Raw genomic sequence first — 27,463 nt, 5'->3', positions numbered from 1 at the left:
TATATCAGGAAAATACTAAACATACCCCAAAATACTGATCTGTAATACAGAACTTACAGTTAACACTATATTTTGCTTCCACAAATGCATGGAGCCTGACAATATTTTAATTAAAAGACAAAACCCAAAAAGCCATGAAAACTGTTAGTGTTAAAAGCTTGGCAGATTCAGAGCCTGGCAGTGGGGCACTAAGACACACCCAACGGGACAGGCACAGATCAGTGACTGAGCTCAGGACCCACCATGGAAAGTCAGCTTCTCCAGAACTTCAGCAACATTTTTTATGAGGAAATAAATAATACGAGATTTCATATCGGAATCTCCAACAAGAAGACCCTGAAATGTAGCCTGAAGCCTGAAGGGAGCACAGAAGGATGGTCGCTGTATCACATCTCTCTTGGGGAGGGAACATGCAGGAAAAGGAGTCCCAGTGAGCTCTTCAGACTTCTGTCGTGCAGTGAGGGGCAGTGGATGGGTCACAGCAAGGAAGGCAGTTTCCTCCAGCAAATCTGAAAAACATGAAATGATGGACTATGACTGTAGCTCCTGGCAATGGATTGCTGGCTTGGGACAGTTAGAAATTGGACTTTTTTCTAAAGCAAAGGCTTTTGACAACAAAATACTCAACAAGTCGACAGCAGAATGTCCTCCATTCTTAGGCATAAGGGGTGATGGCACATGGGAGGGGGAATAAAAGAGATAAGAGAATTCAGTATGTTGGCTACATATGTATAGGTAGATGGGTGGCAGGTTCTGCTTATTGCTTGTGGTTGAGGGTGACAGTGGTGATGGGGCTTAATCATACGACATTAAGAGAAGGAGAAAGAAAAAAATTTTTTTTTCCATTTGCCAAAGTTGATCACTGTAGTATTTGTAATTTCAGAAATTTGCAATGAAATGTCCAAAATTATGAAAGTTTTAAAATAAATTATGGTATGTCTATCCAACAGAATTTTATATATTCATTAAAAACTATATTTGAAAAGATAACTTAATAAATTGAAACAAAGCTCACAACCTAATGCTAAGTGAGAAAAATTTCAGAATGTGGTATAGAAGTTATTCTAAATTTTTTAAATATGCAAAAAAAAACTAAAAAGGAAAAACTTCAAAGGTCATCAGCTCCTCGTAATATTACAGGTAATTTTAATGTTTCTATTTATACTTCTCTATGTTTAAAAATCTATAGTCAACAATATATATTACTTCTATATTTAAAATCAGTAAACTTTAAACAGAGAGTGATTGTTAATCATGTCACAAGCACAATTAAAATTTACACTTATACTGAGGAGCAGACTTTAGTAATAACCAGCCATCCAAAACTCTAATGGAACATTCACTTAGTAAATGGTCCTTTATGTGCTGTTTACTGAAAAAAACACAAGGGATTCAGAAATAAAAGTACTAGTCCTGCTGGAGAAACTCAGGACTAGTGGGGAGACTGAGAGGAAAGCAGACTAGTGCCCACAGTGCTCTGTGAGAAGTGCTCCTCCGGAGATGGGCCCAAGGCGCTGTAAGAACACAGGATAGGAAGAACAATCCAGCCATAGGGATTTGTGGAAGACTTCCAGGAGGAGGTGACATCTGAATTGAATCTTGAAGGATGAATCAAGAAAAAAAATCAAGAGGAAACATGTTCCAGCTAGAAGGAATGTATAAAGATGTAGAATTGAGTAAGAGCAGTAGCTTTCTGTGTGACTCTCATGACACTGAAATCAGGGGAGGAAAGAAGAAAACCTGAACTAAGCCAGTTACTATGGGGATGGAGAGTCAGAGAAAGCTTGGAGCAATATAAGAAGTTTTGGAGTAAGGCGGTCTTCTAGATTCTCTCTTGGACACTAGATTGTGGCGGGGGTGAGTTGGTAGCATCACTTGGCTAATACAGAAAACAGAAATGGAAGAGCAGGTTTAGAGGGAAAATTTGAGAAATAGCCATTAGTAAAGGAAGTGATATAGGGCATCAGAGAAAAATTATTCATTTATTCTGCATGTTTTTACTGAACACAATTGTCAGGGACTGTCTAGGTACTGAGGTCGCAATGGCGAATCAAACAGACCAGGCCTCCATCTCACATTGCTGGCGGTTTGCCTTGGAGACAGGCCACAAACAAACAAACCAGAAAATGTCTGGAAGTGATAAGTGCTATGAAGAAAATTAAGCTGCATGCCACGAGAGGGAGTAATGGGTTATTTAGATTGGGTGTGAGCAAAGGCGCCTTAGAGGGGCTCAGGAAAGGTTTGGGTTGGGAGAGCAATGTGGCAGTGATAATGATTGGACAGCAACATGCTAACTCTGGTTGAATCTTTTTTTTGTGATTATACCATTTATTCACATGAAGATCCCAGAGGTAGACAGTGCTGAGGGGCCAAAACTTAACCCAGAGTCAAACTCAATTCTGCCTCCAGCCTCAATCTCACAAACCGTGTACCTTCTGTCTCTATCATGGTGGGCCGTGGGAGGTCAGGGCTGAAACCATGGGAAGGAATATAATCACCCAGAGACACTGAAGCCTAAGGAGAGAGTGGGGGTGGGGCTGAGAGCTGAAATCCAGGGAATGCCGACATGGATCTGGTGGAAGGGGAGCTCTGAAGTCAAACACCTCAGGCACCTGGGGCACAGTGTGAGAAGGAGGCCCAGCGGGGCGTGTAGCCCGACATTCACAAGACAAAGCAGTGTCAAGAGGAAGGGGTGGTCAACAGCGTCCTATCATCCACATGCCCCAGAAGGAACAAGAACAACTGGAAACATCCAACAGATGTAGCACCCAGGCAGTTATTGGTGACCATGCCAAGACTGGTTTCAGTGAGTTAGTGAGGGAGCCCAGATTGCAGTGTTGATAAGGGAATAGGTCTTTCTAAGAGAGACAGGGTGGAGGCTGTGTGCTTTGTTATGGTTGTTGTTGTTTTGGTTTGCGTTTGATTTAAAGAAGTGTGAGACTTGAAGGTTGAGCCCATGGAGAGGGAAGGGTTGAGGGTGTAGGAGACAGAGGAAATAACTGATGTAGCAGAGTCCTTGTAGGGACTAGAAAGGATGATAAGCAGAGCACAGGTTGAGGACTAGCTCTTGGGTCGGAAGAGAGATACGTCTCTCATGTGTTGGGAGGGAAGGGAGTAAGAAGGAAGGTAGTGGGGATAAGGAGTTGCCTGATTTCTCTTCTGTGAAGTAGGTGGTATTATCATCTGCTCAAGTGAAGAGGGAAGGGTTATCTTTAAAGGGTCCTACTTAAGGTTCACCGTTGAAACAGGGCTCCTGGAAAATGGGAGTGGATGCTAAGGACTGTATAAAAGACCCCAAGTAGCCCGGCTGAGTTTAGAACCCGTGCCTATGCAGCGGCTGCATGTGCACAGCTGTGATTTCCTCCAGCAGGGCCAGCAGCTGGGCGGGCAGGGAGCTGAGCTGTGCTGTGTGGCACCTGTTCGGGGCAGATCTCTCCACTCTTTCATCTGGCTTCTCTTGGACAGTCCTGAATTCATGGACTCTTCAACAGCCAGAGCTAAACAAATTTGCAAAGCCAGAATTTATCTTCAAATTAGTTATTTAAAGAAAACCCCTAATCCATGACATCTGAATATAAACTATGTATTAAAATAGAAAGTAGTAGGGGCCCAGGATCTTTAGAGCTAAATGATGGGTGAAATAGCTGTAATGTTTCTTGTCCTATTCTGCTCCTGTGCGTATAATGTTACAACTACTGCCTCTGTTTGATTCAGTTAGAGATCCTTTTTCTGAAGTTAAATACACAACTTCCCTGGGAATGTGATTGTGAAACATTTTGTCGTTATACTGTACAGCAGTCACTTTAAGATAACACAAATCTTGCTCCTTGTAGAGCATTTCCTTACCACTACAAGCATACAAAACAGAGGATGTAATCAAAAGGGTATTTGGCATGGGTCCAGAAAGCAATCTGGATTAGTCTATAACTGGATGCCATAGTTTCAAGTCCATTTCTGATCCATGATTTATTGCTTAATAACTGACAATTTCAAAGGTTTACCAGGATGGCCAAAAAAAGCTCAAACATTACTTTCTAACTCATTGTGAAGTGTGCTTCACTAGCAAACATTTTTGAATATTTAAAATAACAAGATAATAAAGATGATTTTTTTAATCATCATTTCTCCCCTTATCTTCTACCAACAATATAAACTAGTGGAGGGAATGTTTATTAAAAGTGTAGAATTGTAGCACACATAGTTCAGGTGACTATTAGTTTCCACTTTTTAAGCCAATAGCAATTTATGTAATAGAGAGGATTGAATAATTTTCTTTAATTTTCAACTTTCACGTGGAGCACCTGAAATTAAAAAAAAAAAAAATGAGCTAAATTTGGTTCTTATTTGACAGCCTGGTACAGAGACAATCTAAAAAGAAAATAGGTCCAAGCAATTTTACAGTTTAAATAATTCAGAAATTCTCTTTTGAAATATTTCAGTTTCTCTAGCCAAACTTGACATTAATCACATCTCACATGGTTGAATTACATCAAATGTTGTCATAATCTAAGGTCCTAAAAGCACTGTAGAAGCAAAATCTTGAGAACAGCAGGACACCCTGAGGCCTGAGCTAGTCTCCTCTTCATCTTCTGAGTGAGGCTTTGGAGCCCAGGGAAATGACTTGGACACCACCTCCTCAGGTATTCCTTAAAGATCCAGTACATTTCCTCCCTCTCCCCTGCAGGAATCAGAGTTAATTTCTAATGATAAGCCTACTACATGTTATTGGCTAAAATACCTTAAAATTATTTTATTTTCACATCTCATTTCCTGATAATACCTACTTTAAAACTGCATACAGATTTTAATGTTTCCCCAGAGTATGTAAATCTATTTTATGTAGGTTCCTCAGGGTCTGACCTTAATATTTACAAGTTATTTTTCTCCTACTCAATGGCTATGCAATGGATAAATCATTTTAATTTGATTATAGATTGCAGCCGGATAATTGTTTCATTGATGAAACCCGAAAAGACTGACATATAGTACAAGAGCACCAGTATCTAACTGCAAAAGAACGTCAGCCAAGCTGAGGAGCCCATTTCAAGTGGCTTAAATTCGGAAAAAGTATGATAAGTTATTTCGGCAGAGTTTTAAATTTTTGTTATGGTGTGATGGTGGCGGTTTCTCAGAGTGAAGAAAGGAAAGTATCAAGAAATGGGAGGAATATAGTACAGCCGCTGGTCTCTGAGTGAAAATGAAAAGGTGGGTGGAAACTCTTAATTGGGGGCCATCGGAACCCGGCTGTCGGGTTCAGGCGAGGGAGGACGAGAGAGCTCCTGGGGGAAGGAGTGGGGCGCTAGACCGTCCCGGAGAGAGGCGGGAGGGAGGGAGGGAGGGAGGGGAGCGGAGGAGCGCGGAGCGGAGAGGAGGGAGGGGAGGGAAAGAGGGAAAGGAGTAGAGGAGTTGACGGAGCGCAGAGGTTGCCCTTGCACCGCGCGCGCAGTGGCAACGCATCCCGGCGCCAGCGCGGGACAGCAGCGGACCCATGTCGCGTCCGCAGCGGGTCCCCTGGGAGTCCGGCGACTGGCGTCTCGATTCGCCGGGAGTCTGAGTGGCGGACCACTCGGGGGTGGCGGTGGCCAGCCCGCTGGTCTTTATGAGGACGGATCTAAAATGACTGGCAAACGGAAACCTTTCCAAACGCCGCTCAGGAGGTCAATCAGTGAACAGTTGCGGGACTCCACGGCCAGAGCGTGGGATCGGCTGTGGAAAAACGTCCGGGAGAGACGGCTGGCAGGTCGGTGCCCACGAGACTTGGGACCGCGGGGGCGGGAGGAGGCGAGGGCCGCGTCGCCCACCCGGGCCCACCGCCCCGCCGCCGCCGCCGCTTTGGGCTCCCAGCACAGGTTTCCTTAGGCGCCAGAGGTTGGGCGGAGGAGGCTGCTCGCACCACCCTTGCTGGGCCGGGCTGGAGCGCCCGCGCTCCCCGCGCTCCCGCTTTCCCTGCGCGGGGACCTGGTGGGTGTGGGCTCCGCCCGGCGCGCTGACAGCCCAGCGGGGCGGGGAGAGGCGCGGGGCTTACCTGGCCCGCTCGTCCTTTGCGTGGCCACTACCCCTGGGTTGGCCCCTGCTCCGCCGCCATCCACCCCACCCTAGCCCAATGAATGAATGAGTGCCCAGCTCAAGTGGCCCTCCAGAAGGGCGGCCCCTCTCGCAACTTTGCCTTTCCCACGCAGGACACGTCCGCTGCCTGTGTGGGATGGAGAGTCAAGGCGAGGCAAGGGAGCATATCTAAAGCTGTGGGAGACCAAATGGGGTAGGGGTGCGAGTGGGGAAGGGTTTGGGGAGAGACAGGTGGACAGCTGTTGGGGCACGTAGATAATTGCCCACAGTGGCATCAGGCCTTCCTCACTTTGGGGTTGCAAAAGAGGGGCCTCCCTTTTGGAATCAATTGCCCATGAATCAGAGGAATAGACAAGGTGATTATTCGGAGCCATGAGGTCCTTAAGAATCGTTGCTTAGATCAAAAGGACAGCTTCCTGGCTGTGGTCTTATGTGCCGGCTCCGTGGAACTACTTCCTGGTAGGGCCACAGAGGCAGTAAGCGGTCTGAGCCTTCTCATAGCCCACGCTCGGAGCATTAGGTCTGATTGGTCAACCCGCCATACCTGCCGCAGTAAGGGAAGGTGGCCCTACTCCACAACACTGTTCCCAGGCAGTGTAGGATTTACTGCTTTCCCCAAGTGTTAGCTGCTGGAAGATGTTTGTGGAATGGGAGGATGTGTGGATGGAAGGGCCCTTGAGCTGACCATGAGTCGAGTCTCTGGATCTTCTTGCCTCCTGTCTCTCCAGCAGTATCTCCTGAGTTGGCCAGTGACCACAGGGGTGGAAGAGAGGTCTAGAGAAGAAGGTATGAAGCCTGGACAGAGGGCAGGGATGCCAAGGGTGAGATGGAAGATTTAACCTTCTTTGGGCTCCTCCCCTTTTTCCTTATTGAGACTGTAGATGTGCTTTGCCAGGTGTTCTGTCCTTACACCCATGCAGTCACATGTCTTCATCAGGCTGGGAGCATTCTGGAGTAGAAGCCCAGGCTCTGTATCTCCTTGAGCTAGGTCCTTATCAACCTAACCAGTCAAATCAGAGGTAGGGATTACAGATGATTCCAACACTTGATATTGTCAGCATAAAATGTTAATCCTGTATTTTCTCTCCAATACAGTGGCCCCTTTTAGTAAGCACCCAAGAAATAAACAAACTTTTTAGTCAGGACCCAGAAATAAGTTGCGGTAACCTAGTAGTTTTGACTGTTGATTTTTAAAGACCTGTATGTGCATTGCAGACTTCAATAACAATTAATAACTTTCCTTGTTATCATGCTGAATGGTATAATCTACATGATGGATGGTGTTAGAGAAATTTTTGTGGTCTAGTAAACTTTTGTTGCTTCATAGCTTCAGAAAGCTTACTGCAAATGTCTCTTTCATAGCTTCTGTTATTTAAGTTTGTTAAGTTTGTTAAATCAATGGATCCTCAGGAAACAAGAAGTCTTTCCAGGAGGGCTGCCAAGGCTGTACTGGGTTTTTATAGAAGCTGAGGCCAAAGATGACTGCCGCCCTGTCTTTTTCAAAAGGAGATCTGGGAAGGAGGAGAGTGTTAATGTAAAGACCTAAAACCGTTAAGATTTTCCGGGGAAGTCATGTATTCATATGAATTTTAGACATTGCAGTTTAGTTAGGGCAGTGGAGAGAAAAAGTTTTGATTCTGGGAAATAAACCATGGGTAGAGATTTTAAGATCATAAATATATAGAAATTAAAGCTAAAAGTGGCTGTAAAGTGGTAAGTATGAGTTCTCCCAGGGTAGTGTAATTATTTTTTAAAATAGCGGTATGAGGTTTTTAAAATGTTTAATCAGAATATTAATATCTGCTTACCCATAATCTGCTTACCACTCTGCTAACAGTGGATGCCAGCAGGTTATTCAACTGGGACCAAACAATCCTCTGTGAAGCAGACTTCAACCTCTGCTTCTCTAAGCAAGCTGGGATGCTTGCCACAAAACCAAGCCAACTCCATGAGGGAGCTTTTAGATGCAAATTGATTTTCTTGGGTTTTCTTGTGAAGGCAGCTAAAATATGGAACTTTGGCCATATGACACTGAAATACTTAAGTTATTAATATTGGCATCAATTCCAGGTGAAAGTGTTCTTCATTTGTAAAAGTCTTCTTTATATGGTTAATTCACAACATCAGAATAACCAACTATATGAATGTACCCCTAGAGAGAATCTGCCCCCCAAGAGATGATACGGGGCTATTGCCTTTTTCTTTTTCAGCCTTTTTCTATCAGAGAAAAGCCTTGTGCTGGGACTGCTTTAATTTCCCTAAAATTTTCTTCTTATTACACTTAGTCAATAGAACAGTGTTCAGAGTGCTTTATAACAAACTTGTGTTTATTGTCGAGAGCACTCTGAAGGTATTTGATGCTGCTTTCTGCTTTTCAACATCTTGAGGCAGGAAAATTCTTATTCTAAGTCACTCTTACTTCTTTTCATAGAAGTCTGTCTTGTCAATTTAACAGAAAGACAAGAAGAAGTAGAACTATTTAGCCCCAGTGAAGCCTATGGATTTCTGTGCTGTGGGACAATATTTAGGAAGGACGGGATTGTGTATAACTGGAAAAAAGCATTCCTTAACACACATCATGGTGACACAAATAATGAAACCAATAGAAGGATAACGTGTGAATGATGTTCAAATAGGTTCATTACAAAATTATAAAAGGGAGTTATTGGTAAAGAAGAACTGATACTGGGAACTCTTCTTGGGCTTTCCAATTTTGTAGTAGCTACCAAATTTTCATGGGGATTATGGAGTTTTTGGTAACATGCACTTCTTAATTACCTAAGACCCTAATCCTCATGAAGGTCAACAAGACTTTTTCTCACCTGTCATCTCAATATCGATTATTGTAATAATGGTGGTAATTGTTGTTTATTCCCAAGATGACAAAGTTAGTTAGTGTTCAAAGAAGTATTCTAATTCGGGTTGTCAGAAGTCAAAGGTCCTCTGTGCCCATTTTGTGTTCTACCACACTGCCTGCTCCATGGGCCTTATGGAGACACATGGACCTCAAATCCTTTTTCTAAGGCACTCTGTCATTTGCAATTAGTTTTTAAAAGAATAGCAAGATTAATTGGAAAAATTGCTCTTTGCTCCTTCCTCCTGGAGTGACAAGGATAACCCTATGCACCAAAAATATTTTGTCTCCCAGTCCTCCTGTTGGGCTGGGTAGTGTATGGGCCCATAGAGAGCTGAAACAAACAAACAGCCATACGTCCACCTTGTTGGGGCTCCTGTGTGGTGTGCCCTGCCCATCCATCACTATAGGAAGCCAAGGGCTGCAGGAGTGAGATGCTGTCATGAAGTCTAAATGCAGGTTTCTTCAGGGTGAGTGACAGGTTCTTTTGCCCTCTCTAGTTCCCTCATCAGCCACTGCTGCTGACAATTCTTAACTTTTATAGCATCGGTAAATTCTCTAGGCAGAAGCATACCCCTTAGATTTTGGTGTTTGTGAGCAGCTTGAGCTACTTCTCAAATGTTAAGATCTGAGAATTGAAATGAGTTTTCTAAAGCTATCTGCTCTTTTATTTTAAAACCTTACTCTATTTTAATGGAAATGTAATCCATATGTTTGATTCCTTTATACTCACATAACAATATTTAGGTGGCCTGTGAACTAATTGAAGTCCAAGTCTTTTGATCTCTTTCATGGTATCATTTTAAATCATTTCTTTTAGACACAGGAAGTTACATTGCTGCCAAGAGTAAACTAACCTAAAACACTGAAAAGTTCAAGTTTTGTTAGAAATGCTAATTCCACCAAATTTTCAGTGAGTTCTTGTCATGTTAAAACAGGCTTATTCATCCTGAGAGTCAACAGTAGCATCCTGTGATGCGATGTAAACACAAGATTGGGACTTTAATGCAGAGTGGGATCCAGAATAGAACATGGGCCATAAAAAAGTTCCTTATTAAAATCTAAATGTGTTCCACGATGGCAGAAAGTACAGGATGAAAATAACTGATCCTTTTCATGTATTGTATATCAGTGTCCTTCCTTTTTATTATCACTTTACTGTACAGAACAGGCCATATTACTCTATCGGGTTTTTTTTTCTTTTTAAACATCTCTTGAAAAGGGAGTACATTTAGATGTGATTTATATTAACAATAACAAAAAAGAAATCTAAATCAAGTATACAGAAAATCAGAGAAAGAGAACACATCACTTGTATCAGTCTTCTTCTCAACCTTAGCTATACATGGGGTCACCTGGAGCCTTTCAGAAATAGGAGTGCCCTTGCTGGCTCCCAGAGACTCTGATTCAGTTCATATGGGGCTTGGGGACCAGTATTTCTAAAGCTCCACAGATGATTCCAGTGTACAATCCAGGTTCAGAATCGCTGACTTACATTAACTACCATATGATAACTCACAGAAGTCTGTGTCTAGTACAAGATCATTGTCTAAGCCCCTAAGAAAAGTTTTGCTTAAGTAAGTTGGAATGAGCTTGTCATTTTACAGAGACAAAAAAAAAAAAAAAAAAGGCCAATGTGCTTGGAGCATCATGAAAAAAGGTGGCACAAATAGGTGGGAGGAGATTGTGTCAGAGGTGTCTTTAGAGTCAGGTTATAAGGTCAGGTTGGGCCTTGTCTCCAGGGCAAGAAGTTTGGATTTGGTTCTACATGTGATAAGAAGCAAAGGATTTTAAGCAGAGATGGGACAGGACCTGAATAGGTTACTACCGGAGTGGTCTAGATGAGAGAGAAATAGTAACACGGACTAGGGTGACAGTGATGGAAATGGAGAGAAAGGGACAGATTTAGAATACATCTTGGAAATAGAGACAACAATGCTGACTTTTTGTTGGAGATGAAGGAGAGGGATCAGGGACTCCTAGGTTTGTAGAGCTGTGGGCTGAGATGGGACATGTGTCATATTTGCATATTGCAGTTCCAAAAGGAACTTTTGTGTGTGTGTGTGTGTGTGTGTGTGTGAAAGAGGGATGAAGAATGAGTTCTCCTCCAAATTAGGCCAAAGATGCCTATTAGACATCCATAGTAAAAGTCAAAGAGTTGAATATACAAGTAAAGTTTTGCAGAAAAAATCAAAGCAAGAGACAGAAATCTGAAAGTTATTGGCACATGAAGACTATAGAGTAAAGCCTTGGGACTGGATGGGGTTACTTAGGAAGAGGATACAGATAAGAGGAGGGGCCAAAGACCAAGTCTTAGGACGTCCTTTATTTAGAGCACAGTATTTGGACATGAACTGTGTATATGTATATGTGTGCTAAATTTCTGGGGAATAAGAAAAATAGCAGCACCATTCCCAAATTCTGCATTCGTGTTCTTGTAGCAGAATAATGGTAGTGATATATCAAATAATCTTTTGTGAAAGATTTATTTGGTCCCAGAACTGTTATTGAATAAAAATACATCTCACTAATAAAATATACCTTTAAAATTGAGAAATCATTTTGCAAAGTAAAAGTAAATTTTAGATAGCATTTGAAGGAAAGACTTCTCAAGGTTGTCTTCCATACATAAAAAATTAAAATATAGTTAATTAAATAAAAATGGTCTTAGCAGGAATACATCGATGGTTACTATAACTCGTTGGCCCTACATATAATGAGCTAAGAACGTTCTATTGGAAAGGTGACTTCTCTAGTGTCATGGTATCTGGGAATAGTCTAATCAAAGTTCAGTTTATAGGAAAGGTTCTGTACTATATTGAATTTTCTAATTTTGCATCTATTTTTTGATCTTTAATAATTGTGGTTTGTTCATAATAAAGTTGACTGAAGGGAAATTTCTCAGAGAAAAATAGACAACGATGTCTTGAATTTTTGTGTTTGTAAGGAGGGTAACTTAAACATGGCTTAACCCTTCTGCAATATGCTGCCTAACCCGTAGGAATAACAGTTTCCTTCTGGAATTGGACCAAAGAAAGGACCTTGTTCATTATTTGTGGGTGGTTGCTCTGAATAGGAAACAGGAACCCTGCCTGTTAGCTGGAATTCCTTAAGAAGACCATTTGATACAATTTTTGTCAGTCACCAACCCGATCGTTTAGACATGTGGCACTTCTAATGAAATTAGTATTCTTTTTGCTTTTAAAATCTTATGTTGAACAAAACAACTGATAAAGAAAAATTTGCTTAGAAACACTGTAGTTTTCTGGGGGTTTATCCAACAGTATATTTCTGTTCTGCCCTTTTGCAAGTTTAGGGATATTGCAAAATGAGAACAAACATGGTTTGAAAAGTGTCGCAATGTTCTGGAGCTTTTTTTCAGAATCCTTGAATGTTTAGTCCTAAAACAGTTGAAGGACAAACATTTTTGTCATGTTTGTAGTTAGTCAATAAGTATTTATTGAGCCATGAAATAGCATCCTTGTCAAAGCATGCTGGGACTGTAGTGCAGGATATTAATTCAGGACTGTGGTTTTATCCTGGCAAAGCACACAAATTTTATTATGCTGTTCAAATCACTTAACTCTTCTATTTAACCAGAAATTGAGCAGGCTTCCAGAAAGAGCTAAAAGACAGTATAGAATGCACCATGACTACACAAATTGTATTTGCAGATCTGCTGTGTCGAGCCATCTGATGTTCTTGGGCAGACTATTTCCTTAGTAACATTTTTATCTAAAAATAAAATTTTCAGAATCTTATGATTCTTTTATTTTGTGTAGTAGGGCGTATTTTAATATATATTTCATCATGGCATATGGTGTTTGTTAGATAGTTCTTCTTTCTCCTTCCTATATAGGAAATTAAATGAACCCCAGAGATAATTGTTGTATAACATCATGAAAATGAATACATTTGCTAATAATGACATTAAACTGTAACGTCTTATCCTATGCTTTTTAATCCTCTCTATATCTAGTTAAAGGGGAAACATATCCAGGTTTCTTGAAAGTGTTTTCCATTGAAACTTATATTTATTCTATTTACTGTTAGAATGATGTCCTGAAAGTACAAATACTTGAATATCTGGAAGGTGTAACAGTATAAGCTAAACTAATCTACCACTACATGAGAATGTCTGGGTTGTCACAGTGACATTGCAAAGATGGCAAGGTAGTGCTTCCCTTCTTTGCCTGACTTTGAGTTGCATTCATTGTAGAACTCTTGAAAAAGTGATGGATTGCTCCTTTCCTGGCCATGAGAAGTTTTCCTCATGATCTTGGAAAGAAATTACATCTTTATTTTAGTCCCAAGAAAAAACTTCATAAGCAGTAGACGTAAAAGAGGAGCAATTGTCAGAATAAAAATAAGTTTAAAAAAAAGATTTTACTTATTTTAACTATTGTGTTATAGGCTGTTTTATTCTTTTTGGAAAGAAAGAAGAGAGGCTTTGTGGTAGTTCTTAAATCTAAATCAAAGCAGTAATGACAGATGAAGAAATGTATGTTTAACCCCTTAGAGAAGCACTATGGTGGTGGAAAAGGGATTGAAGTTATTTGAAATATCATTATCTGGAGAAAAATCACAGCTGTGTAATGGTAGTTAACATCTGTGAAATCAGCATCAGTTCAGCCATAATGTTGATATAAATATTTGCCACAGCTATGGCTACAGCGCTGGGAGCATAGATCTCCCAGTGCCTTAAATGCATGTTGTTTTACTTTTGATGCATCCAGAGTAGTGGAGGGCAGGGTCAGTGGTATTTTTGCATGATGGAAGATTACCGGCATGCATCATAATCTAGTGGTTAGGAGCAGCTACTGGAGCCAAGACTACATGGGTTTACATCATGTCTCCACCACTTACACAGTGGGTCCTTGGGCAAAAAAATTAATTTTGATGTTCTTAAATTTCCCCATCTTTAAGAAGGAGGATAAGCATAGTACTTACCTCATAAGGTTGTCGTAAGGATTAAGTGAGTTAATGTTTTCAAAGCATTTAGCACACTGTCTGACCTCTAGTTAACACTGTTTAAGAGTTTATTTAAAATGCACACACATACGTATATTTATTCTCTGTGGAGAATAGAGCAGCACAGACGTATTTTCCGATAAAGGAGATGCTTTTAGCTTCAGCCTTAAACCACCCACCAACTTCACACTTGGATTCATCTGCCTTGTTCCCATATCTTACGGACCCATTCTAGGTCCCGTGTTCAGGGATTTCCTAGTGCTAAGGCATTAGCCTCACTCTCTTTGCTTTGAATAGAATATAAAAAATCAAATACTACATATGTTGTTAGCATGGTTGGCAGCATCTTGTGCAGATCCATTAGTGTTATAACATGGATCATTCATTATACTAACACTTTATTTTTCTAAATGATCATCAATTATGGTTTGTTCATCAGAATTACTATTAGCTTTAGAACTATCCAACCAAGAATTCATTCCCATGCCCTTGTCTACATGGAATTTGATGAAGACCTAATTAAAATGAGAGAAGTTGGACTAGATGATCTCTAAGGCCCTATTTAAATTTAAGATCAATGAGTCTATAAAACTGTACTGTGTATCTAAAGGAAACTTAATGCCCTAAGTCTTGTAGTTTCTTTTCTGTCTGGAGTTCTTGGGATGTTTTGATAGACGAGGAAAGGGCAGAAGCTCAGAAGGTACCCCAGGATGCCTGCCTGACATTCCCCATGCTGCTTTGGTTACCTAGCCTCCATCAGCAGCAGCAACTTAATAACTGGTACATTCTGTTATTGGAACTACATCTGCCAGAAGTGGAGAAGGAACAAGTTGGACATTCTAGGAGTCCAAGGCCTGCAAACACCAGTAGAATCTCAACAGTCCCTGCACCACACTCAGGCAGGGCTCCATGCTGAGAGGGGTCCTGCACTTGGCTTAATGCTCTATTGTTCCTGTCTTGAAATTATTCTTAATTGTTGAATGGAAGGCCCACGTTTTTATTTTATACTGGGCCTGGCAAATGATGTAGCTGATCCTGCATTCAAGGAAAGCCAGTCTCTTGTATAATCATGCCTTGATTTCTGAATTCACTCTCATTGATGACTTCGTGTTACTTAAGTAAGATAAAAGCGACTTGTGAAATCACAGGATGTTAGATCTGGAAGGAGCCTGAAAGCCTTCCCTGGAGCAGCTACAATCTGCTGCTCTGTGCCCCTCGCTCTTGGGCAAGGTGATTGCCCAAGAGGAAAGTGTGTTTGTTTTCTGTTGTTGTTTATTGATTCTGGCATCATCATTATGAAATAAGGCAGTGACATTACTTCTAGTGTTTACAGAGTTATATATTTTATGTATTACATGTATTGAATCAAATAATTTAATTAGTGTTTTTAAGGTATCGTGGTGCTTAGGTATAATAGGAGATTGGGACAGATTACACACCTTGGCATGCTAGATTTTCAAGATCCAAGGCTTGTTTTTGAAAACTTCTTAATTAATCTGTTTCTGAATTAAAAATTCATTTACAATATCCATATTAGATTCATTCATTAAACCACTGCTATTAAAATTATTTAGACTATTTCCTGTGCAGATTTCACCTAGGGCTGCTTACTAAGAAAAGGAAATTAGGAAAGGAAACAATGAAGCCTCTCATTTATCACCAGGGGTTTCCAGCACATATCTGTGAGCATTTTATTTTGTCATTATGTCCATCTGTCTCTGTGGAGGACACTGAACCTGACTGAATCTAGTCCCATATTGTTGCATAGGTTAAATACTCCTTTGCTGTCAGAAGCTAGACATAGAACTCCCCATTTAATGATGTCCAAAAAAAAAAGACGTTTTCCTTTGTTTGAAAGTTAGGTTCATTATTTAATACAAAGTATCTGGGAAACTGAATGAAAAGAAGAGTGCGTGCATTTTCATTTTCTCTTAAGCTACTACAAACAAGAATGTGTTTGCGTAGTTCTGAATAGTAAAAAGTAGGCAGATTCAGCTATCCTGAACCAGACCCTATTGTATGCCAGGCATTGTGCTAAGGACTTCATGTGTTTTCTCATTTGATGCCAGGCCTCAGGGCCAGGACTGCCGGGGTCACTGTTAGCACACACACCAGCTTGCTGTGATTTAGAAAAAGGCTTCCACTCTGGGCTCGTGAATTAGAAAACAATTAGAAAACAGTGCCTCCTCCGAGAAAATGCAGCCTCAGGAATATGTGGCTTGGTGAGTGTACCCTGGGCTGGATTTCCACCTCCATGGACCCCCTTGGCTGCTGGCTCTGCAGGGCACAGCCTACACAATCGCACAGGGTGGCCCTGGGTATGGCTACTGTCCCCACTTTATGCATGAGGACACCAAAGCTTGGCGAGGTTAAGGAACTTGTTTCAGGCACATAACTGCTACTTGTGGTAATATAGATTTGTGAAAGTGGCAGAATTCACATGACCTGTAAGATTTTGAGATCCTGATGACACCAGGACCCACACCCATGTCACAGTCTAGCACTTAGGAAGCAGTAACTGTTCCAGGGTGTCATAGTGACAATATGAGCCATTTCACAGCCCCGCCCCAATGTTGCCTCAAGGTCACTCCAGGGTATAATAGATGGGAGTTGACCATGGCATTCTGGCATTCCAGGGTCCCTGTGATGATGATGATGACTAATGATGATCCTGAATATCTGTGTAACACTTTCCAGTTAAGTGTTTTTCCACTGAGATTTGTAACAGTGGCTTAAAACCAATAGGTTCTCACAAAAGTCCTTTAAGATAGGCAGGGTGGGTTCTCTGATCTCCACTACATTAATGAGACAAATGAGGATAAGAAAAATGATGTGACTATCCACCCACAGCCAGTGAGGGCCACAAGGGCATTTGAACCCAGGCTCCTACCCCAGGGCTCGCCCCTCTACTTTCCTGCTGCCCAGTGTGAGCTCTTCTCTATAAGGTCAATCAGTTGCTCAATGGCTCCCAAACCTGACTGAGCATCAGAACCACCGGAAAAGCTTTTTAAAATACTTAAACTGCCAAAAGTTTGACAGTTCCTAATGATATTAAACATATGTCAACTTTATGACACTTTCAAGTTTTAACTTAAGTTTTACCCAAGAAGTGAAAATGTATTTACATGAAATGACTTGAACAAGAATATTTATAGCAGAGTTCCTCACGATAGCTCAAGACGGTACAAACCTTATAGCCGTCAAGAAATAAATGATAAACACAAAGTTGCATGCACAATTATATATACATATACAATGAATACAACTCAACAACAAATTGCTGATACATGGAACAGCAGAGGTGAATATGTATATGATCATGTTGCATAACAGAATCAGAACATGAAAGAATACATACTGTATGACCCCATTTCTGTAAAGTTTTTAGAAAAGGCAAAACTAATTTATAGTAACAGATATCTTAAGAGGAGTTGCTTAAAGGGGGTTGGGAAGTGTACAAGAGAGCAAGAATAGATTTTCTGATAGAACTTAAAAAAATAAATAAATAAAATAAAATCAGTAAAATAAAATAAAATAAAATACTTCTCCCCAAATCCAAGGGACTAAAATCATCCCTAGGGGGCAGTGTATGTGATTGTGTATGTATGTGAGTGTGTATGGTGAGGGGGAGGTCTACAGTGTGCGTTTTTTAACAAGACTCCTTGGTGGTTTTTGTTATTGTTGTTTGTTTACAGCCTGCTTTGCACTGTCCTCTCACCAGTGACTGGAATTGGCTCTAAATTCTCAGGGTTATTTCAGACTCCACACCTTAAGCCACATAATGTCTTCCAGTCCTAATCCTATCTCTCTTCTGCCTTTCTAGATCCTACCCATTTTCCAGGATTGGCTCAATTCCTTCCCTCCTGGCTACGCCCTCCCCCTTCCATATCTGAGTACCCTTGGTGGGTGAGAGGACGGGAGGACAGGGAGGGTCTGCTGTGGGTCAGGCCCCTGATTCAGTGCTTCTCCCCATGTCACCCTGTGACCCATCACAGCAACATGCTGAGGTCATGATTATCATCCCCATTTTAAAGGTGGGGTAAGTGAAGAAACTTGGCGGAGGCCAGCACAGCTCGTAAAGTGCAGAGTCTCATTCACCTTTAAGTTCCTGCCTTTCTGTTCACCCTGCTGAGTGTTTCAGTCTTGTTCTTGTCTCACCAGCAAGAGTTCTTTTGTGCTATAATAGAGGAACTTTGTCTTACACTAAAGAACATCTTTTACCTCCTACTGTATAATCCACTTGGTAAAATAACCTAGTTGTTGAAGAAATAAAAGGATGAAAGCCTTTTCTTACTTCTTTTGTGAATCATTTCCTAGCCAGCTTCAAAAAGATGAACTATATTGCTAGAGATATGATATTTATTTATTCAAACTCCTTAATATTATGAGGAAATTTCAGACAAAATTCTCTTTCTTTTAGCTCAGAAAAAAACATGAAATATTAGAGAACATGGAAGCCCTCTAGCTTGTCTTGTTCAAGTGATTCATTGTATAAGAGCTGCTTGAACCTCAGAGAGATTCAGTTAACCTGCTGTTCCAGGTCATGTATCTCACTTGTCATAAATTTGAGGTTAGATTCTAACTCCAAGTCACACCAAGTGACTTTTGCGATTGCAGGTGAATTCGTACATGACCACCCGTCATAAGCAAAATGCCCATTTCTGAAATTAGTCTAAAGTACAAACTTCTTGAGGGAAACGAAGGTGCCTTAATTACCTTCAAGAGCAAAGCCTTTCCCATGAGATATGTTTGATAAGTGTTTGTTGGCAGCCTAACTGACTACCTCAGTAGCTGAAGGACATTAAAGGGATTTGATCGCTCCCTCCTAAGTGCTGAGTTCACCTCTGATGGCCTCAAAACCTGCCTGTCCTACTTTGATACCACCCCTCTGTGTTAGGCACACCTGTCAGCTTTGCAGGTTTGAGCAAAATAACCTTTCCCTGTCCGCAAGCCTCCTTCCCTGGTATAATTGAGAATCTTCATTTTACAGCTAAAGGAAACCAACACTGCTATTGTTATCACATGTTAAGTTGGGGAAAATGAAAAAAGCATAGTTGAAATTTAAATATTAATTTTTCATCTACTTAAGATGGAAATTTTCCCTTTGGCCATTTAAAAAAAATCATAGCACTGGGGAAAATGGATTTAGGGAAAAAAATCCCCCAAATCATAGGACTTTTTCTTTTTTTTCTACAGAGACTCCAAGTTCTTATTCACTTAACTTATTCATCAAATATTTATTAAGTACCTACTATGCCAAATACTGTCCCAGCTATTGGAGATTCATTCAGTGGTGAGAAAAACAGACAAAATCAGTGCCGTCATTGAGCTTCCATTTGAATGGGGGAGACATTATAATGAACAAATGCATAATATATAAGTGTTATAGATAGCACATAAGGAAGAAAAAGAAACAACATGAAGGAGCTGGAGAATGAAAGGGAGTCTATTTTGGATCCAGTGGTGGAGAAGTTCTCTCTGGGGAGGAGGAATTGGAGCCGAGACTTGGGGGAGAGAGCGATCAGGCAGAAGGACTAGGATGTGGACAAGTCCTGAAGCAGGAGCACGTGGATGTTTTTGAGGAAAGTCAGGGAGGGTGTGGGGCTTGGGATCCAGTGATTGAGGAGAAGAGTGGTAAGCAAGGGATCGGATCAACAGATAGCCAGGGCCTCTGCAGCCTTCTGGCCTGAGGAGTCCTGATATGATCTTGGGTATGATTTGCTGTGAACAGTTACCTTGTTTACTATGTAAAAGTTGGAAAGAAAAGACAGTGGAGGCCAACAGTAGAGGCAGAAAGACTTTTTAGAGGCCTCCCTGGAGTATCAGATTTAGTTCACATCTCAGTTATAAAACAAAAACTTAGTTGCTAGTCACATAAGGGCCCATTGTTTAATTAAAAGGAGGGAGAGAATAACCTCTGGTTCTCAGATTTTTTACACAAATAGAGAGGAATTAGCTAGATTCATTGAAAACATTTATTTATTGAATATCATATTCCAGATACTCTGCTAAGCTATGCACTCAGAATAAAAAGATGAACAAGACACTGAGTTTTACCCTCAGGGACTTAGGGACAAGTGCAGTGGTAGAAGAATCCACAGATGTAGAAGGAGATCAGAGGATGGAGTGATGGGCTTGGCCTGGCTTGGCAGAGAAGATGATCCCTGAGTGGGGCCTTAAAGGAGAGAGAATCACCCTGGGGCGGTGGCGGGGGGGAGCAAGCACGTGCAGAGAAACAGAGAAATGAAGCATCATGGGCCGTTACGAGATGATATTGCTAGGACTTGAGTCAGGCGGGAGAGCCAGCGAAGGAAAGACGGAAGAGGTGGGCAGAGGCCAGATGACAAGCTTGTGGGTCTCATCCACGACTTCCGGTGCTATATCAGGTAGCCTCTAAATTCTTTTCTAATTCTAGGGCTTTACTATTATATGAAGCCATTTTTTCCTTTCTCCGTCAGCGTTTGGCATAAGCATCACAAGCCCTTGTTTATTTTTATATCCATCTTTTCTAATGACCTTGCTCTACAACTTTAAAGAATAGCTGTCATGCCTCTGTTCTTGCATGGGTGTTGCCAAGAGCCTTAAGGCTTCTGCGGCTTTTAAAGACAATTTCTGTTAAAACAGCAGAACCTACAGGAGCTCCTGTGAATTCCTAGTTTCCAGCCTTACTCCTTGGGGCTACTTCACTTTAAGTCTTGGTATGGTTGCTTAGATTTGCAAATTTAAAGTGAGTGTCTGATGTACATGTTTATATTACAGAGACTTGGTAGTCTATAATTTCCACAATAAAACTGTGAGTTCCTGATCTATTTTTTCATAGGACTTTGGGCAAAGGTTACTTAAAATGGGGCCTCTTGAAAAGAGATCTGAAATCAATCTCGTCATCTGTATTACTCATTCATTGATGACCTATGTTATACAAAATTGGGGTACCGGGTACTGGGGACACAAAAATGAATAAGATAAAATCTTTTCTTTCAAGGAACTTCCAATTATAAGTGATTTCTTATAATTCTTATAAGAAGTCGTATAATTCTCTGACTTTGGTATATGTGTAGAAGAATGATTTTAGGTCAATGATTGAAAAGGCTTTATAAAACTTCATGAAAAACAGTTGAGTCTTTTGATTATGCGTAAGTTCCTATCTCATGGAAAGCTGGATTTATTTATCTAACATACTGACTAGAGACAAAGAGGGAAAAGCCAGAAGAAAAGTACTAATTCATGATGCACAACTTGAGAATCTCCATTGAACAGCTGCATTAGAACACTCACCCTTTTTGTTCACATAGAGTTGCTCTCTGGAATCTTCAGATATCCGTGGTTGCCCGAGGGCTCCTCAAATGTCACCAGGGCAACAACAAAGTAACACACATGAAGCAGCCCCTCTGTGGCATTCTTTATGAAAAGCATTGAATTAAATTATTGCATAACAAATCATCCACATATGAAAGGCAGTGAACTTTTGGAGAACCCAACTAAAACAATGCTGAATTTGATTCCTACCTCCACTGATAACTTACTGGAACCCTTTGAAATCTTGTTGTGACCCAAGTTGCCTGTTTAGGATGTGGGAGATAGCAGTACTGTACTTATGACCTCAAGGGAATTGTGAGCTAAATTTAGGGAGATCGTTGAGGTGGCTAGAACTCCCATCTATCACTTAACCCCGTTCCTCACACCCTGTCCTGGTCACCCTTTCAAAATGCTTAAGAAATTTCCCACTCTGGCTGGAACCACGGCCCCACACCATGGAGTTCCGAGCAAAGCAGACAACAGCTACTTGATTGAGCCCTTACCATGTGCCAGGAACTGTAGGTATTAGCAACATCCTCATTTTATAATGAAGACACTCAAACTCCCAAATGCATGTGATTCTTGGCCTGGGTTCACAAAACTAAGGAATACTCTGAAACAAAGATAAGAACCAGGTGGTCTATCTCGGAAGCCCTGAGACTTCTATACATATTGGTTTAGAGGGAACTGCACATCACATCACATCCTCTGTCACCACTATACCTGGCTTCTGCTTAATCTTGAAGCCATAGATAGAATTCTGTATAGTAGGAAAAACAACTTCTACAGACTAAGCTAAGTATATAATTAAAGAAAGCCTATGGAGAGATAATATATGAAAAATAAACAGCATGTGATGCTTTAAGCGTGATTAAATGAAACTAAGACATTTTGAAAAATATACTGAAGTATTTACATCAAATGATATTGTCATTAGGGGCCTACCCCCTTATCCCAACAGTGCTTGAAGCTCTTCTCGGGATCTGCTACTTATGAACCACACAAGACAATGAGTCTCACCCCTTTTTTCAGTCTGATTTCAATTTTCAGTCCCCATAGAATACCAATCACTCTGTTTTTCACCAGATTTGACCATGAAAGACTTAATGATTTTTAGGGAGAAAGTCCATTTTCAAAGGGCAAAAAATTGGCACCACTAATCTGTATTTAAAAGGACAAATTTCCCCCCTTATTTATTTATTTATTTATTTATAATTATAATTATTTATTTATTTACTTATAATTATAAAACTAATATGTTGATGATAAAGATAACATGTTAACTATACAAAGCACCCAAAGATAATCACTACATTTTTCTAAAGTAACTCAAAAGAGCACTTTGAAAATATTTCAGTCAGGTCAGCCAGCATTTTTTAAAATAAATGTGGTCTCACAGGAGAATTCCTTTCATGGAGAGAGAAGATGCATGGCTATTATAGGTATTTTTAAACAATAACATTGCTTTGTAATCAATATTTTATGTGGTGTTCTAAGATGGAAGCACTGTTTGTAGATAAATACATGCTTGTTTCTTAGATTCATCATTTTGCTCAAGGAAAATTATAATAGCTGCAAGTTTTTGAGTGCTAACAATGTACCAGGCACACAAGTTATTGTATTTAATACTTAACACAGGCCTAGCAAGTCAGTATTACACTCATGTTTCATGTGCTACAACTACAGCTCGTAGAGGTTTAGGAATTAAGCAGAGTCTCGTGGTTGGTGCCTGTGCTCAGCCGTGAAGCATTCGTGGTGGAACAGAAGCACAGCTATTTCTGCTTAGATGGAGAATAAACATACAAATTAAATTATTAGCATCACCACTTGAGTATTAACAGACTGCTAGAACTGAGGTGAGATACATTCTTAAATTACTAAATAAGATAACCTATGAGAAAGCATTTAGACAAAGTCGTTTAATTAACTCTCAAGTTTTAGTGCAGAAGAATCACCAGAGGTGCTTTCTCAGTAAAGATAACCTGCGATCCACTGGCTAGAAAGTCTGGTTAAACAGATGAACATCCAGGAACCTGCACTTTTAAGATGCTTTCCAGAGAATTCTGAAGCTCTTTCTCTGTAGGACACACTTCAAAAACACCATTTTATCACAGACTGGATGCCGTAAATATGGTTTCCTTTTTTTTCTCTTAAAGCCTGAATTCAGGAAGAAAACCAAAGACAATAGTTTTAACAAGAGCTCAGTTCATAGGGTACTGTATCTGGTTTATATTACTTGACTGAAATACATCAAAATGAAATTTCATTTCAAATTTAGCCCATTACCTTGATGGCCTCTGTAAAACTTGAGTGTACAAAAGTGATGTTGGAGTGGATGAAGAGAGTTCCTGCACAAGTTCTGATCTGATAAGTTGCTTAAGACTATTCCAGCATAAGGAGCAGCTAAAGCCATGCCAGGTGGGGGTGCGGGGGTTTCCTGTTTATTCTTCTTTCCTACTAAAATGATTTTATACATCCTGTGATTTTTACTGTTGTTCTGAGAGGAAGCTCTTATATTTAACTCCATTGAAATGTAGCTCTTCTATTTTTGGAGTAGGGGAAGATGGGGATAATAAATCTTCTTTGCACTTTTCACAAGTTAATGAATTATGTATTCTTCCAGCTTTACTTCTCTGCAGTCAACAACAGAGACACTGTTAGACTTCAGAGGACTGATGATGAATTTCTAAGGATCATGAGTTATATGTCAGACAATTGAGGAGGCCTTGTATGCAAGTGTTTTGGCTCTTTCCCCCCCTTTTTTTCCTGTCCTCCTGATGTGTAATGTTTGGATAGCTCGATCCAGTTCCTAATGGGATGGGCAAGGGCAAGGGATTAAAATTAAAATTCTTTTAAGTACCTCGCATAAAAAGGTTTTGTGAAGAAAGGATTCAACATCCTGGGTTATATCAAGATTTTATACTAATTTTGAATTTTCTTTATTCATTTTCTTTCCTCTAGTGTAGCATAATCAGGAGGTGTCTGTGGGCAGAGCTGTTTGTTGGTTGATGACAGCAGGCAGAGTGTCTGGGGAAGGCTCTCATCCTAGTCTCTTCTAGAGAAGCTACTGAGGCCTGACATGGGTTGGATGCCTTTTTAGGATTGGATGCAGGCTCAAGAGAAGAGTTAAGTTGAGCCTTCATGCTTCAGCATCTGTAGAAAGTACTGCTGGTTGCCCTAAAAGCACAGTTGTGCCCATGGTGTTTTCAGAGAGAATGACAGGTAGCCTATGATACTCAAGCAAACTCATGACGAATCTCTTTGTTGTGTAGTTTCAGAATCCTTTCAGTTTGCTTATTAAAAAAAGAAGAAAAATGTATGACATATATTTTTATATACAGGGAAGAGAAAAATTAGTAGTAGTGAAACAGACCCATCCAGAACCAGTAGAAATGACATTTATTGCAGAGCCTGGAAAAGCCATGCTCCTTTTCAGAAGGGAAGGTTTTAGGGATAAACTTGACATGGATATAGATGATCAATATATGTTGATCAATCTGCAAGTATTGATTACTACCTTCAGCGTACTCAGAAGACACATATAACCTTTAACTTTTTTGAATGATGGAAATGGAGTTAGTTTGGTTTTTGTTGTTGTTGTTGTTGTTTGTTTGTTTGTTTTTTTGGAGCTTAGAAGAAAAGAGGCAATTTTATTGCTTTGCTGGGCAAAGGGACTCACAGCAGGCTGGTGCCTTCAAAACTGTGAACCGACCTTGGGGATGGGGTGGGGTGGTTATATAGCCATAGCTCAAACAATAAAGCATTGATAACAGTCAACAGAATCATTTTCTCATCAGAAGACAGAATGGCATCATGATGCCTCCAGGCGACCAGTTAGCAGTTAGATTTCTTTTTTTTTTTTTTTAACATTTTTTTTTATTGAGTTATAGTCATTTTACAGTGTTGTGTCAAATTCCAGTGTACAGCACAACTTTTCAGTTATATGTGAACATACATATAATCATTGTCACACTTTTTTTGCTGTGAGCTACCACAATATCTTGTATATATTTCCCTGTGCTGTACGGTATAATCTTGTTCATCTATTCCACATTTTGAAATCCCAGTCTGTCCCTTCCCACCCCCAACCCCCTTGGCAACCACAAGTGTGTATTCTATGTCTATTAGTCTGTTTCTGTTTTGTATTTATGTTCTTTTTTTTTTTTAGATTCCACATACGAGCGATCTCATATGGTATTTTTCTTTCTCTTTCTGGCTTACTTCACTTAGAATGACATTCTCCAGGAACACCCATGTTGCTGCAAATGGCGTTATGTTGTTGGTTGTTATGGCTGAATAGTATTCCATTGTATAAATATACCACCTCTTCTTTATCCAGTCATCTGTCGATGGACATTTAGGATGTTTCCATGTCTTGGCTATTGTAAATAGTGCTGCTATGAACATTGGGGTGCAGGTGTCTTTTTGAAGTAGGGTTCCTTCTGGTAGTTTGTTTTTTAATTTAAGTAATCCAAATATCTTAATCCTTTGAAAAACGCAAATTTGAAAAAAATCACATATAATATCTCTTCATTAACACTGAGGGAAAGATAGAAAGCAGTGAAGTCAGCGAAGCTACGGAGGTTATGAAATACTAGACACCCCTCCCTGAAGAATTCACGTGAGTGTTTTCCAAACATTTCTATGAACAAGTTGGCAAAGATTTTTTTTTTTTAATAGAAAAAGCAGACTTGATGAATACCTTGACTTTGAAGCTTGAACTCGAGTTCTCTATTTGACATCAACTTTTGGGTTTGTGCTTGAAATAGCTGAGTCATAAAGACACACATTGACAAAATGTATTTAGAACTTTTAATTCCAGATAAAATAAATCCAGCATCTAAGTTAGGTATCAGCCTTCACCCTTGGCATAAGGAGCTTTTGTTATGCAGGAATGCCCCAGCTGGGGAAATGCCAGTTAATAGATTCAGACAGATGGATTTTGATGAGAGTCTGCACTGTTCACACCCCTTTAGCAAATGTTTTTGAATATTCTCAAGTAACACCCTTAACTTGAAAACAAATATGGATTTGCTTACTTTATAGTCAATAGTAATTATTATCATTAATAGCGTATAAAATTATCTGTTCTGTCTTTGCATATTAAAGTGTTCAATTCATGTATCATATCTCTAGACCTTTGGCTGCCTTGTACATACAGAGAAAACACACTCAGAATTTAAAACAGACTTTGACAGAAAATTATTTCAGCTGTTGTGAAATATTGCACTTTTTCAAAAAAAATTCCCTCCCTGCTCAAAGTCCAAGTGATCATCAGCTGTGGAAATAGCCTTATGAAACTCCCGAGAGGAATGCGAGCAGACTCGTTGTTACTTTTTTCTCAGTGAGGACTGTGAAATCAGACCAAAAGGCAACACCATTCAGACAGAAATCAGACTGGTCCAAGGAGCAAGAGATGGGGGTGTTTCTTACTGGGACCACTTTGTGGAGTCCAGTGGCCTCTTCATGAGCGTGAGGTACATCTCTGGCCATATTTTTTGCCAAAGCCCATTCTTCCCTGGCATTAACTTAATTGAAGGCCAGAGAATCAAGCTGAAAGTATAGGAAAATGGGAAAGAAGGAGATCGGAGATAGTGCTTTGAGGAATAAGTGTATGTGTTAATATACTGAGTGCTCTTTCGGAGGGCAAGACACTTTGCCGAGTGTTGTGGGCACAGCTGGGGAACGATCTCCTAAAACTTGCCATCTGGGGATAGACTGACTTTGTACAACAAATAGCACATTGAATTATTGAATTACAGTTGTGGAAAGTGCCGTGTGGGAGAAGACAGGGTGCTGTGGGATGCAGCAAGGGGACTGACAGAGGCTGGAGGGGTGGAGAATGTTTCCTTGAAGAACGGTATTTGAGCCAAGTTCTAGAATGTAGTATAAATTCCTTAGCAGAAAGGTTTAAAGAAAGCATTTAAGCAATGGGAACAGCATAGGTGAAGGCTCAGAATCAGGAGAGCACTTGGGTCAGAACAGCGACAGGCAGGCACTGTGTGGTTGGAGTCTGAGAGTCAGTGGAGGACAAGGCTGGTGGGCTTCGTTAACACAGCATTACACATCCCTGAGTAACCCTCTTTACGTTTTAATCCATGTATGCACCATCGTGGTTGAGGTTGGTGCTACCGATTTTCTGGCTGAATGAAAAAATATTGGGACTTCAAATTTATTCTGTTAACAGTTCTTACCTGTCTCTATCTACATCTCTGTTTCTTAAAAAAAAAAAAAAGGTATCTTTTTTTGTGTATGTGTCTCATGAGAACGTATTAC

The 27,463-nt window shown here is 40.4% G+C and overlaps 1 protein-coding gene and 1 long non-coding RNA gene across 3 annotated transcripts in view; one reads left to right on the top strand and one right to left on the bottom strand.

Moving 5' to 3' along the window:
* Nucleotides 1-267: 267 nt before the first annotated feature.
* LOC141579746 (uncharacterized) lies at nt 268-6,849 on the bottom strand. Its single transcript, XR_012511660.1, has 2 exons — nt 6,752-6,849; nt 268-509 (listed from the first exon to the last, which is right to left on the bottom strand). It is a non-coding gene; the product is annotated as an uncharacterized LOC141579746 (long non-coding RNA).
* Nucleotides 5,384-27,463, top strand: part of STARD13 (StAR related lipid transfer domain containing 13) — a 210,373-nt gene continuing 188,293 nt past the window's right edge. For both annotated transcript variants that reach the window (XM_074378062.1, XM_074378060.1), the window contains exon 1: nt 5,384-5,740. In XM_074378062.1, coding sequence (XP_074234163.1) covers nt 5,617-5,740 — 124 coding nt within the window. In that variant the 5' untranslated portion in view covers nt 5,384-5,616. The remainder of the gene's footprint in view (nt 5,741-27,463) is intronic.

This window comes from Camelus bactrianus, chromosome 14, assembly GCF_048773025.1.
Source record: "Camelus bactrianus isolate YW-2024 breed Bactrian camel chromosome 14, ASM4877302v1, whole genome shotgun sequence".
Taxonomy (NCBI): domain Eukaryota; kingdom Metazoa; phylum Chordata; class Mammalia; order Artiodactyla; family Camelidae; genus Camelus; species Camelus bactrianus.
The sequence above is the reverse complement of the archived record's forward strand: the minus strand, read 5'-3'. Positions and strand labels throughout refer to the sequence as shown.